Below are 14388 nucleotides of genomic sequence, written 5' to 3' on the forward strand. Positions count from 1 at the left end.
TGAAGCTATTTTTTTTTCTTCAGCTCCACGAACAGCTCCACTAGTGAAGCTGAAGCGGTTTTGGTAAACCATTTGGCAAAATGGCTTCCCTGTGAGAGCATGTTTTTAAGGGCCTGGAGGAGGAGCCGGGAGAAGCCATTTTTTTAGCTCCATCCCACCCCAAATCACTGTGAGAGCATGTTTTTAGGGGCTTCACCAGTGAAGCTATTTCACTTTACCCCGTTTGGCAGAAAACGGCTCCAAACGACTCCTGAAGTCGATGGAAAAACCCTACCAAACGGGTCTTAGTCATTACTTATCAGCCAAGCCAACCGGACAAACACATTTGAGTGCAAGGAAAAATCGTATTATATGAAAAAAAAGAAGAAGAAGAGATGGGCAGAAGTAGCAACGCCAACGCACACACTTCACGGCGACAGGTGATACAATCCTTCTAGCTACAAAAAAAAATCTTACTACTGGTGCTGCTGACAGACCTGGGCGGTAGGCCCCACCGAGCGATGCACGTTATCCATGGCGCCTCGAGCGCGGCCCCGGCGAATGGTGGCCCTTGGATCCAGCTGAGCGCGCATGCATGCGCATTCGCTGCCTTCCAAACGGAGGAACTGGAAATTAACAACGTGATTACGCGAAGCCTTCAAAAAGCCAGCCCCCTCCTCTCCCTTCCAGACAGCCAGCCACAGCGCAGCGGTGTGTGTCTGCGCGAGAGACCAAACACCAACCTCCCCCCACCCTCGACCCATCCCTCCGCGCATCCCCACCTCGCCGCCGCCGCCGCACGGTCTCCTTCCCCGAGGTAAGCGCCGGACCCTACCCTTTCATCCGTCCCTCCTCCCAGGTCGATCGCCGGGCACCGCGTCACGGATTGGCTAGCGTGTCGGCGGCGGCGGTGGCGGAGGAGGACGAGGCGGGCGCGGACGATCGGCGCGGCGCCGACCGATCTTAGCGGCCGTAGTGTCTGATCGCGCGGGGATCGCCCCGGCGCCCGCCGATCTCCCCGTTTCGTGGCGGAAATTTTGGGGGCGGCCTCTGTCCCCTCGGTTGCTGTTGGTACCCGTAGAGATTTTCTGGGGGCGGCCCGGCGGGTTTCGATGAGGTGGGTGAGGTATTGGCGTGCGTTAATCGCGCGTGTTTTGATCGGTTTTTCGAGAGAGGAGTTCGTGTGGAGGAGATCGGGATAGGATTTGGGGAGGAGAGAGGTAGTGGGGAGCTGACTGTTGGGAAATCTCATGTCATGGCTTGCGTAGATTGTTTCACCGCAAATGGGACAAGGGTCAGTAGCTTTGCATTAGTCCTAGACGTCGATCACAAATAAATGAAGGCTTGTTTGTGCTTGCTCGATCGGTACTTATTTATCCAGATGTGTTTTCTCATGTTTCCAGTGATATTTTATGTTTGATGAGCTGGCAGTAGAATCTAGTACCAGTGAATTGACTACTTAACGATGCTGTTGTCGTTTTCGATTGACAGATTCGTATGCGATAGGAAGTGCATGGGGAGAAAGGATGCCAGAGTTGCGTAGTGGAGTCCGGCAATCTCGGTTGAGGGCGAAGAAGGTTGAGGATCTTGTGGCTCAGGACCCTACCGACAACTTGGTTGTGGCGGCACCTACGGTGGCAGGAAGGCGTGGTAGAGGAAGGGGTGGGAGGGGTGGAGGGAGAGGAGCAGCACGGGGAAGGGGAGGAAGAGGAAGAGGTGTTCCAGTGATTGACTTAGATCCTGACCAGCCTTGTGAGGTTCTTCCAGGAGCTGGTGTTGGTGGCCGCGCTGCAGGTGGGGCACAGCCCATTCAAGACTTTGCTGATAAGGTTGTGAAGATGGATGGTGGGAGTGCTGAGAAGATTGCTGCAGGTGAAGATGAAGGGACTACATCTCCAGTCCCAGAGAAGGTACACTCTTCTTATGCAGTTTTGCTTGCCCTATTTGGTTGTGTATCTTCACTTGCATGATTTCCATAGCAGTGTCATTTCTTGCCATTGAGGTTAGTTTTGGCAGCGAAGCTATCTTAGAAAATGGGATAATAATGACAAAATATATATTGTGACAAGGTATCACATGGCACATGGAGTATGGTATCATACAGATTTAAAAAAAAATAAATGTAGTTCATATATGTGCCTATTTTCCATGCAGCTACTCATTATGCATCTTTGAAACCTACATATATTAACTATCTTACACCATCAAGAATCAAGTGACAAAAAAATCAGCACCTTCTTCCTTACTCTATCATTGTTGTAATGGTTATATGTCTGTAATGATTATCTTCTTGATTTCTAATGAGAATGAATGAATGAAATGCTCATATTAATATGCACAATTCTTTAGCTGGAGGTGTAGCGATTTCATGATTTATGGGATAGCCTGTGTATCAGATATGTAGTGACCTAAAGAAGTTTGGAGCTGGTAACAAAACAGAAAGTTATGGATTCAATATGGCTTGGTACCATTCTCCTGAGGAAAACAGTGCTATTCCTTTAACATTAGATCACTTAACGTGTTGCTTAGTGTAACTACATACTGTCAGAGTGTCAGTCACATGTGTCAAGGTAGGTGCACCATCCTGCATTCATGTTTTGTTTGTCTCAGGCCACTTCCAATGATATAGGTGTCTGTAGATGCAGTTGCTTTGTTCCTCTAAACTTAGCATCATATCTTGCATGGTTTCAGATGTATAAATTATTACATCACTTATGTCTACCTCTAGACTTAATTTAATCAACTGAAAGTGTCATGTCTGGTTTTATTGCCCAACCTTGCCCACTGGCCTTGGTTTGCAAGGTTGGTCAAGGCAAACCTTGCTACTTGAAGAGAGACATCTTCAGTCTCCATCAAAAGCTACGAAATCCTTGCCCAGCTTGCTCAAATCAAACCAAGCAAGAGAACTAACAGTATCTTCTTGTCCCCTTACTAGGTAAGGCCAGGCAGGGTGCGCAAAGAAACCAAGCATGCCCGTATTTTAGATCAAAGTGTTAAAGTCCAGGCTTTTTTTGTTGACTAGGTGAATCGAGTTGTATGCAGAAGAGAAGTTATGTGAACATGATAAAGCCTGTTTGCTTGCATCTGTAAATCGGACAGATTACAGTATTTTACGTCCAAAGTATTGAATCTTGTATTATGAGATATAGCAAGGACTTGCTATAAAAGGTATAGAGAGCTCGCATCTGTCATCAGCTCTTGAGCACTCTAAAACTGGATAGTACCGGACTACATGTAGTTGTCAGAGATTAATTTACTACATCTAGTAAAAAATGGCTAGTGCTGCAAATAACCCACCTATGCCTCAAATTCTAGCATGATTTTTTTCACTCTACTTGGAAGATATAAATTCAAACATGAGAATCTTACCAACAAAAGCTTGGATTGCTAAAAAGTAAAAAGTGGCCATGTACTCCAGGTTCATGGAATATGATTTATTAGTAATATATTTTGGTAATTGGTAAGAACCGACAGCTCTGGCCAATGGTGCCAAAAGTTAGAACTGCAAGTGTATAACTGAATTTGAAAATTTGGTCTCCTTTAAATGATAGATATCATTTGCAGGTTCAAGTAGGCCATTCTCCGCAGTACAAGGTTGAGCGCAAGTTGGGAAAAGGTGGTTTTGGGCAAGTATATGTTGGCAGAAGGATTTCTGGGGGAACAGAGCGCACTGGACCTGATGCTTATGAGGTTTATATATAGTTTACCCTTGAAGTTACTTAAAAAAGATATCCTCTTCTATGAAAGTTATACTAATACATGGCTTACTGACCACAGGTTGCTTTAAAATTTGAGCACCGAAACAGTAAGGGCTGCAATTATGGCCCTCCATATGAGTGGCAAGTTTATAGGTAATTACATCATATTAAGCTGAAAGTGTATATTACACTCTTACGGAAGAACTTTAGGGATCATAGTTATGAAAAATGTACTTTGAAACATGGCGATACGAATCATCGTTATAGTTTTGTGTTTGGTTCAGTAACTCTGGACTTACATTTTATCCTGAAACCCAAAATATTGAATGGCTAAGGTACATTGATGGCTCCATTCATTACTTTTGAACTCTGTCATTTCTTTGTTGTTTTGTTTATTTGGCAGCATTCTGTTAAATATGATAGCAGTATATGATGTTATTACTTATTAGTACAAATCTTACTAGTCATCCTACTAATTTTAATGTTTTTGTTGTGCATCTGCTTCAAGTGCTCTGAACGGGTGTTATGGTGTACCATGGGTTCATTACAAAGGTCGGCAAGGAGATTACTATGTTCTGGTTAGTTCTTATGTATATATATGCATAGTTGAATCTGAGTTTATATTACTTAAGTTAAAGAACTAAGCATTACAATTATTCCAGGTGATGGATATTCTAGGGCCCAGCCTTTGGGATGTCTGGAATTCATTTGGGCAGACGTAAGATGATATTTTCTGTCTGCTTTGTTTCACTCATGTTCTTCTAAGCTGACTGATCACCAATATTTGATTCAGGATGACAGCTAATATGGTTGCTTGCATTGCTGTAGAGGCAATTTCTATACTTGAGAAACTTCATGCAAAAGGGTGACTAGTGTATTTACTGAATTCTATTTGACATACTGTATCTCCCAATTATTTATTTATTGGTAATTTTCTGTCAGGTTTGTTCATGGAGATGTTAAACCCGAGAATTTTCTACTTGGTCAGCCTGGATCCCCTGACGAGAAAAAACTTTTTCTGATTGATCTTGGGTTAGGTACGTCATGGCGCTTCTCCTGTGATAGATATTTTGCTTGCAAATGTTAAGATGGTCTAACCAGTTTGTCGCACTGCTCTTTGTTAATATTCTGTGAGCTATGTTTCACATGTGCTTTAAACTTGTTATATACCAATGCTGATCTAAAATTTGAGTTAACAAGTTTATCATTCCTTCCATTTGCACTGTCAGCATCTAGATGGAAGGAAGCAGGGTCATCTGGACAACATGTTGAATATGATCAGAAACCAGATATTTTCAGGTCTGTTTTTTTTCTTTACCAAATAGTGTGTTTTTCATTTCCCTTCATTACACTGATCTTACTTTGCCCCTTCCTCAACAGAGGTACAATAAGATACGCTAGTGTCCATGCGCATTTAGGACGTACTGGTAGCAGAAGGGATGATCTGGAATCATTAGCATATACATTGATATTTCTTCTTAGAGGAAGGTTGCCGTGGCAAGGTTATCAGGTTTGCTATCTTTCTTTGGATGAGATTGTTGAATCATTCTTTTGGTTATTGACTATGCAGACTTTCTTATTCATTGTCATATTTACACGCTTGAAGCCATTTTCTCTTGTCTTTTATGCCTGAATTCACATATAGATTGAAGTAGTGTTTGAATACTGCTTTATTTTGCAGGGCGAGAACAAGAGTTTTCTTGTTTGCAAGAAGAAAATGGCTACCTCTCCAGATCTATTATGCTGTTTTTGCCCACCTCCATTCAAACTCTTCCTGGAGACTGTGACAAACATGAAATTTGATGAAGAACCAAATTACTCAAAACTTATTTCCCTTTTCGATGAATTGATTGAGCCCCAGCATTTGAGACCTATTAGAATTGATGGTGCATTGAAGGTTTGTTTTTTACCACAAGGAATGACATTTCTTATTTTTTTTATACAGTTGTTTTATGCATTTTTGTACTTACTGGATATCTGGCTTAATTTTGCATTCGATTACTTTCATGTGTAGGCTGGACAAAAGCGTGGAAGATTGCTTGTAAATCTAGAAGAAGATGAGCAACCGAAGAAGAAAGTTCGACTTGGAAGCCCAGCAAATCAGTGGATTTCAGTTTATAATGCTAGAAGGCCCATGAAGCAGAGGTAATTAAGTAAATAATAGTCTTTTTGGGTGTATGCATTATGTATCTTGTCATGATATGCTCAATTTTCAAGTTAGACCCTGCTTGTGGTGGTCCTGACTCCATACCTCCTATATGAGATGATTTTGTGTGGACATTTCAATGTTTATATATATATATTTTGCATGGACTTTTGTCCACGCAAGTACATCTGTTTTTGCTTCTCTATGGTAATCTGTTTGAATGTGGAAGGAGTTACCTCCTTGGGAAGCTTCTAGTCTTAACTATCACTAAACATTTTGAGATGTTTCCCTGGTCTTTGACAATTGACGAGCAATAGATGCTATATGCACACAGTTGTGCTGCATTCACAACTGCAGATTTTTATTAACAGAAACCATGTAAAATTTTTGTAGTGCTTTGCCGTTTTAAATGTCCTGGAAAAAAGACAGTTGAGAATGTACCACAACTGTAGATTATAAGTTATTAAGTAAAATGTATCATCTAAAGTAGTTATATGGCTTTATGCTCTAAAATGCTTTCTTTCCTTTCAGATACCATTACAATGTAGCAGATGCCAGACTTCATCAACACATAGAGAAGGGTAATGAAGATGGATTGTTCATTAGTTCAGTAGCATCTTCAGCAAATCTTTGGGCCCTCATTATGGATGCAGGGACTGGTTTCACATCCCAAGTATATGAACTGTCACCCATATTTCTTCATAAGGTATGGTCTCAATTCTCAAGCATAGTGCTTTTCTAAGCAAGGCTACATTTTAAGCTACAAGGTGCCTTTTCTTGCACTTTAGGATTGGATTATGGAGCAGTGGGAAAATAACTACTACATCAGTGCCATAGCTGGTGCAACGAACGGGAGTTCCTTGGTGGTCATGTCAAAAGGTATGTCCCAATTGATGGCTGTATTGGAGGCCTCTCATATTTATTACATTCATATGAAAAATCTTTGGGTGGTGCCTACTGCTGTCAGTGTTACTGACCAAACATATACACAGTTAAATGTTCTATGCTGACTCATGTATGCTATGGCATGCAAAGCAATTGGTTATATCTAGATCCTGGTGGTTTTCACATTCTTGTTTGCTTTCTAGTTTCAAGATATGTTACAAGATAACATTGAGAATACACACAAGTAGACCTGATCATTGACTGGTTGACCTGACCAGTGTATTGGGTGGGCATGGGCCACGATTTCAGTCTGGACACTGGGTCGGGTGTGGGCTGAATTTTTTGATCCAAAACCCTACCCAATATAGCGAAACCATCTCAACCTGGGAAAATACCCAACCCGATGCATTAGTCAGGTGGGGGCACAGGCCAAAAAAATCTGGCCTGGCACGGCTGCCAGTCAGGTCTGGGCCAGCAAAAAACGATAGGTTTTTTGGCCCGACCCAAGTCTAACCCTATCTGGCGCTTGAACGGGTGTACACACAAGAAAACAAATCACATGAATGTTTGATATGTCGTGGTTCTAAAATCAGGGCCTCAAATTGTCCTTTTCCAGAAGGACTTGATGAAGATGCTCCACTTCTATACTGTTAGATGCAAGCACAACACAAGTTTTGGGCTGATAGTAACAGTTTTCTGTGATTCTATAGATATTTGGCCTGTTTCTGTAGCCTTTCACTTTGCCAGTTTGCCTTGTCTGCGTTGATTTATCTTGTGCATTTCGGTTTAGAATTACCACATGAGTTACATTACTTGAACCTTTTTACTCTTTGCAGGAACTCCTTACACTCAGCAGTCTTACAAAGTTAGTGAATCATTCCCCTACAAGTGGATCAACAAGAAATGGAAAGAAGGTTTTCATGTTACATCAATGACAACTGCAGGAAGCCGCTGGGGTGTAGTTATGTCAAGGAACTCTGGATACTCTGAACAGGTATTGTGGAAGTTGTTTTTGGTCAATGCACAGTTAAATGCATATTTTGCAATGGTACTTCTAGTAGCAGCTGCATATAGAACTGTATTTGAAACTATCTGGTTTTTAAACAGAAGTGACTCACTGCAGGAAACAGGATACATAATAGAACTGTGTGGTATTTGAAACTATCTGCTATCTGAAATCAATTTGATTGTGCTTTCTTTTTTGTTATGCAATGCAGGTAGTGGAATTGGATTTTCTTTATCCTAGTGAAGGTATTCACCGACGATGGGAGAACGGATATAGAATAACTTCTACAGCAGCCACTGGTGATCAAGCTGCTTTCATATTGAGTATACCTAAAAGAAAGTTAATGGACGAGACACAAGAAACTCTTAGAACGTCTGCTTTTCCAAGCAACCATGTGAAGGTATGATCATATATTTTTATCCTTGACTACGCTATCAAAACTAGGGCGCTTATTTGAACTGAAAATTAGGGTTTTCGTGTTAAAGTTGCTGTGATTTTGTCTCAACTTGGCATGTGGCCTAGCCCATCCAGAAGCAGGGACTCAAATCACCCATCTAACGTCGACAAAATAATCTGGGTCTTTTGCAGGAGAAATGGGCCAAGAACCTTTACATTGCTTCAATATGTTATGGCCGGACAGTGTCATGAGGCTTGCTCGGCTGCATCCCTAGTTGGGAAGAGCATATTCTGATGAGTAGATATTGGAAAGTTCAGCAATTTTTGTTGCTGCTCTCTATTACTCTCTGTATGTGTAGGTAAACTGGTCAAGGAATCACCTCACAATGTCCAGAGTAGGAGCTCAAGAAAGAACCGAGAGGAAGGTGGAAAGCAAGCAGCCAATAAGCAGACGAGGAGGATGTGATCTGGCTAGTGGCGGGTGCAGACGCTAATGGCGTCAAATGTTTTGCATCAGCATGTTTTGCTTCGCTCCTGACTGCCGTGCAAGAGTATGACAGCTTGTAGCCTCCTTCGGAGGCAAGTCATCTGAGAACCATCGTGTATAGCGTATGATGTCATTGCATTTTCTTTAGTGGAAGCCAAGTTCCATCTTTCCGGAACTCTGAAAATGCTAAGTTATTATGTGAGGAAAACAAGTGTACTGAAAATTCGGTGTATCGATCCCACCATTCTATAATTCTTACCAGCATTAATTAATGCAATGTTGCATTACTAATATCATCCTGGTTTTGTTTGTTCGTTTTTTTTTGGCCGCGTCACAGAAGAATTTCTGACGTGCTTGTTACCATCATTCGGGAATACATAACCTCGATTAGAGCAGGAATCCAGTGAAAAGAACAACAGTGTACTTAAGTAGTTAAGTGCTGAACCTCAAAAGCAGTTACCAGGACAGGTACATAAAGCTAGAGCAACTAATTTGATACTGTTACACACCATGGTTAGACGTTTTTTTTTTTTTTTGTGAAACTGGGTGTAATCTCATTACAGCTGCTAACAAATTGTTAGCAACAATTACACGTACGCTTTCAGGAATAGAACTTATGATTCGCTCCTCTCACTAAACAAACAAATACCACGCAATTAAATGCATGAGGGGCTTGGTTACAATCTCGTCCTTCAAACAGGCACTAAAAAAACATCATCGAAGTCATCGGTTGTGACTGCTTGAACCACCATTTTCGCATTTGTCTCAACAATTAGGTGCCCAATACTCAAATCAATCGCCTTCTGTATTCCTCGAGGCAGGTGATGAGTTCGGCCTAGAAAGCATTCAGTAGATGGTCCATCTTCCCCTATCCGGACATGACCACATATCCGTCCCAATCCCGGATGAAGAAACCCTAGCTGCCCGACGATGAACTAGGTAGGAAGGATGCGTCACAATTAAGTTTTAGGAAACCCATTGGTGGTTTGCTCCATTTCTCCTATCGCCGAGGAATCCTGCTCCTTGTCGTCCCCCCCCTCCCACCCACCCCACCCCTCCCACACATACACTCGGATTAGATTCCGTTCATTCCAAGTGAACCAAAGCGCAATGATCATCAGCATCCTTCGGTCCTCCTTTGTTTTCATGATGAACTCAACGTCGTCTCGGACATGCGATGTAGTAGCCAGCGCCATCCGTTCCCTCTTTAGGTTCAGGAATCCCCATATATCTTAAGCCATTCTGCATTTGAACAATAAGTGCCCTCCATCTTCCTCGGCTTTCTCACAGACTAGACACTTTACCTCAATTTTCATGTCGCGATGTGCAAGATTGCCCCTTGCTGGTTATACATGAGACATGCGCTAGAGAAAAATGCTTAGCTTTACTTGGGCACTTTAGCTGCCAAATCTTTTTGGATTAAGTCCACTTTTGGCCCCTGAACTCTCATGTTGGTCTAATTTTTACACCTAAGTACAAAACCGTCTGATCTGGGCACCAAAACTTTCAAACCTGTTCACTTTAAGCCCCTCGGCGCGTTTGAGGCGGTTTGCGCTGACGTGTTCCCGGTTTTGAGTGGCAACGCTGGCGTTGACGGACACATAGGATCACCGCGCCGGTCAAAACACAAGCCGGCCTGCTCAGCTCTATCTCTCCCTCTCAGTTCCTCTCCCCCAAACCCTAGACACCGCCGCCGCCTCCATCGCCGCCGCCGCCTCCATCGTCGTAGCCGCTACCGCATCCTCTCCTCCGGTCCCTCTGCGTCCGCAGTCTCCCCTCTGCCGCCTTCGCAATCGTATATGACGACCTCAAGCGGATCCAGCCGAAGTTTGGGGACCCAAGAGTCGCGATGGCGTCGCCATGGCGATTCCCATGGCAATTCGTCCTCACCCATCCCCTATCGTGAAGGACCACTGGAGTATACCCCAGCTGTGCTATGCAAATGCGGTGCAAAAGCTGGTAGGTTCATATCTTGGAGTGATTTGAACCCAGGATTGCGGTATCTGAAGTGTGCACGGGCTCGTGTAAGTTGTTCTCTTCGTGATTCATAGTCTGTAGATGCATCAGTGATTGAGTGTGTCTCTAATTTGTTGGTTATTGGTTTGTTTCATAGGATGGTGGTTGCGACTTTTATAATTGGGTGGATCCGCCAAATAGTAGCTCCAAGAAGCAACTTCTGCTTGATTTGCGAGATGCAGTAAAGTACTAGAAGCGTGCAACTGGAGTAGCTGAACAGAGCTTGGAAGATGCAAGAATGGAGTCTGCAAGACTCTTGGAAGGTGCAACAAGGGAGAATCAAAGACTGCAGCTTCAGCTGGAAAGCACAACAAGGGAGAATCAAAGACTGCAGCTTGAGCTGGAAGGCGCTGTCAGGTACAATGAAGACAGGGGGGGCATGTTTGTTGCAGCCAGGAGAGATGTGGCCATTATGCAAGCTGAATTGCAGTTGGGAGCTGAATCTAGGGTTGAGTTAGAGGTGAGGATAGGGACATTGGAGAATGAGAGGAAGTTCTTGTTTGGTGCTCTATTTGTTTGTGTAGGATTAGTGGCTGCTTCCTGGATGCCTTGGATCATGTAAGTCAATGTGGTGTTAGCCTTGGTGTAGTTGTAGTTGTAGTTAGTAGGATCCCTGTTGGTACTGAAAACATGTTCAGGTTCTATTATGTGTTGTGTGTCAGCTTAATGCATGAGCATAATGCAAGACCATGTATGAGTATCAGGTTAATGCTCATGTCCTAATGTTTTAGTGAAGTGTGGTTGCATGAATCCTTTTATATGTGTAACCAGTGAGCTTTGTCAGACTAAAGTTCAATACAACACAGATCCATACAACACATGTCATTCAGTGATTAACACATGTCATTCAGTGATTAACACAGATCTAAGTTCATTACAATAGTTCATGTTGCACACACAGAGACTCATGAAATTTGACACACATGAAGTAAGGTAGAAGGATAGATCCAAGTTCATTACAGTAGTTCTAGATAGCATAGATAAGACAGATTCAAGTTCATTACAATAGTTCTAGATAGCATAGATAAGACACAGACACAGACATGGGCTCAAGGATTTGGGTCTGTCAGCAGTAAGGTAGAAGGAGTGGCTCCCTTGTGATCAGCTGCACTTGGTCTTCCTTCCTCTGGATAAATCTGCTTGGCTGGTCCTGTAGCTGACACAACAACCTTAGAGGTAGAAGCACTTGAAACTTGGAGGCTTACTTTACTGTGATTTCCAGACATCCCTGGTATAGTGGCCTCTAGGGTGACCTTAGCCCGAGCCCCTTTCTTCAACGTTGTCTTCACTCTTGCTGATGACTTCATAGCTTTTTGCCCATCCTGCAAGACAAAGGAAGTATATAACTAAGACAAAGAAAGTATATTACTATTAAGGATGACCACATGGAATAAGCAGTTAAACTTACATTGCAGTGTCTTTTGCTACTAGCAGCAGTAGATGAAGGGCATGACTTCCTTTTGATGAGCCTCCTCTACCAGACTGTGAAGCACCATCACCTCCTCTAATAGACTGTGAAGCACCACCACTTGCATTACCAGATTGTGAAGCACCATTGAAGGGTCGAGATGGCGACTAGAGGGGGATGAATAGTCTTTTCTATGACTTAATCGCGTCGGCTAACCGATACAAATGCAGAATTAAAACTATCGGTCTAGCCAAGACTATACCCCACTATATGTGTTCACTAGCACCTTGCAAAGATAACAAATATACAACAAAGGTGCCGGGCTAGCTAGAGCTCTCCTAAACAATTCTAGGAGCAAGGTTACACAAACCTATGTCACTAGTACTTTAAGCGACAAGGAAGCTCCTACACATGCTAGTAAGCAAAAGCACAAAGCTAACGATGCTCACTAGCAATGCTCAATAACAAGGCAACCAATGCCTAATTAGAGAGCGCAAAAACTTAGCTACACAAACTAAGCAATGTGACTAACAAGGTTACTAAAACCAAATTAGCCATGCAAGGGAGCTACTTCTATGCTACACAAGCAAGAAGGTAATTAGCAAGCTACACAAGCTATCTAATTACAAGAGCAACAACACAAGCTTAATGTATATGAATGTAAACGCAAGCTTGTGTAACGGGGATGCAAACCAACGGGAAGAACAAAGTTGACACGATGATTTTTCTCCCGAGGTTCACGTGTTTGCCAACACGCTAGTCCCCGTTGTGTCGACCGCTCACTTGGTGGTTCGGCGGCTAATTAGCATCACCCGCTAAGTCCGCACGTCGGGCACCGCAAGAACCTACCCCTTGAGTGAGGGTAGCTCAATGACACGCTTTACTAGAGTTGCTCTTCGCGGCTCCCGCGGGGCGAGCACAATGCCCCTCACAAGCATTTCTCCGGAGCGCCGCACAAGCTTCTTGCGCGCTTCGACGGAGACCACTACCAAGCCGTCTAGGAGGTGGCAACCTCCAAGAGTAACAAGCACCACCGGCTTGCAACTCGATCACCTAGTGCCACTCGATGCAACCTCACAATGCAATCGCACTAGAATCGCTCACTCACATAATCGAATGATCACTATCAAGTATATGTGTGATGGAGGGCTCCCAAGCACTCACAAGCATGGACACTAAGTCCCTTGAGGTGCTCCACACCAGCCATGGCCGAAGGCCACTTCTATTTATAGCCCCAAGGGCTAAACTAGCCGTTACCTCTTCACTGGGCAACGGTCGGGCCGACCGGACGCTCCGGTCGTGTTGACCGGACGCTGGACCTCAGCGTCCGGTCACTCATAGACGACCACGTGTCCCGATTCCAACGGTCATTTGACTTGACCAGACGCAGCAGCACTCAACTGATCGGACGCTGAACCCCCAGCATCCGGTCGTTTCCAGTAAGCTCCCGAGCATGACCGGACGCGTCCGGTCGAACGCGATCGGATGCAGCCAGCGTCCGGTCACTCTCCAGCTACTGCTACACTCCACGTCAGTGCGACCGGACGCAGCCTGCCAGCGTCCGGTGCATTCAGATCCAGCGTCCGGTCAGTTGACCGACGCCAGCATCTTCTCTATTCTCTTCACCCTTGCTCAAGTGTGCTAACCATAAGAATTTGCATCTGGCGCAATAGAAAATAGGCATTCCATTTTCCCGAAAGCACCGAATCCCGCCGAGCTTGTGAGGCGGGATTCGGCGCTTTTGGGAAAATGGAATGCCTATTTTCTATTGCGCCGGATGCAAATTCTTATGGTTAGCACACTTGAGCAAACATCACCTCCTTTGTAAATGTGCCAACACCACCAAGTGTACACCACCATGTATATGTGTGTTAGCATTTTCACAATCATTTCCCAAAGGATGTTAGCCACTCAACTTGCCACGCCACTCGATTCTAGCGACAATGCAAAGTTAGATCACTCGAGTGGCACTAGATGACCGATATGCAAACAAGTTTGCCCCTCTTGATAGTACGGCCATCTATCCTAAACCCGGTTATAAACTTCTCTACACACCTATGACCGGTGAAATGAAATGCCCTAGGTTATACCTTTGCCTTGCGCATTCCATTCCATCTCCTTCAATGTCGATGCAACACATGCACCAACACGATCAACAATGATATGATCCACTTCATATCATCACATGATCATATTGGTTCATCGATCTTGACTCTACTTGCTCTTCACCATTGCCATCGTCCATTGGTGCTAAGTCTTGCTCAAGCTTCACCGCCACGCGGTCCATCACTCCAAAGCCTTCGACTTGCCCTTCACGCTTACAACCGGTCCATCAAGCCAAGTCTTGTCTTGATCTTCTCCACCTTG

At 43.9% G+C, this 14388-nt stretch overlaps 1 protein-coding gene and 1 pseudogene across 2 annotated transcripts; both read left to right on the forward strand.

Moving 5' to 3' along the window:
* The first annotated feature begins 638 nt into the window (after positions 1-638).
* On the forward strand, positions 639-8890 carry LOC136450611 (casein kinase 1-like protein HD16). Of its 2 annotated transcripts, none has more exons than XM_066451142.1 (17): positions 639-796; positions 1471-1889; positions 3544-3669; positions 3757-3830; positions 4186-4255; positions 4340-4395; positions 4471-4542; positions 4620-4714; positions 4907-4976; positions 5058-5187; positions 5359-5574; positions 5692-5822; positions 6355-6529; positions 6612-6702; positions 7545-7702; positions 7926-8114; positions 8303-8890. In XM_066451142.1, exons 2-17 carry the CDS (start codon positions 1506-1508, stop codon positions 8360-8362), a joined length of 2097 nt encoding a protein of 698 aa, XP_066307239.1. In that variant the 5' UTR covers positions 639-796; positions 1471-1505; the 3' UTR covers positions 8363-8890. The 2 variants fall into 2 exon arrangements, with proteins under 2 accessions (XP_066307239.1, XP_066307241.1); XM_066451144.1 differs by lacking the exon at positions 639-796 and adding an exon at positions 873-1096.
* Positions 8891-10396: 1506 nt separating this feature from the next.
* Positions 10397-11288, forward strand: LOC136453322 (uncharacterized; annotated as a pseudogene).
* Positions 11289-14388: the final 3100 nt, after the last annotated feature.

Source organism: Miscanthus floridulus, chromosome 5, assembly GCF_019320115.1.
Source record: "Miscanthus floridulus cultivar M001 chromosome 5, ASM1932011v1, whole genome shotgun sequence".
In the NCBI taxonomy this organism is placed as follows: Eukaryota; Viridiplantae; Streptophyta; class Magnoliopsida; order Poales; family Poaceae; genus Miscanthus; species Miscanthus floridulus.

What these genes read in the sequence shown, in the direction of transcription:
- LOC136450611 (XM_066451142.1), top strand. Translation starts at nt 1,506, where the DNA reads ATGCCAGAGTTGCGTAGTGGAGTCCGGCAATCTCGGTTGAGGGCGAAG. An exon ending in AGAAGGCCCATGAAGCAGAG is followed by an intron (nt 5,823 to 6,354) that starts GTAATTAAGTAA and finishes CTTTCCTTTCAG; the next exon opens with ATACCATTACAATGTAGCAG. An exon ending in CACCCATATTTCTTCATAAG is followed by an intron (nt 6,530 to 6,611) that starts GTATGGTCTCAA and finishes CTTGCACTTTAG; the next exon opens with GATTGGATTATGGAGCAGTG.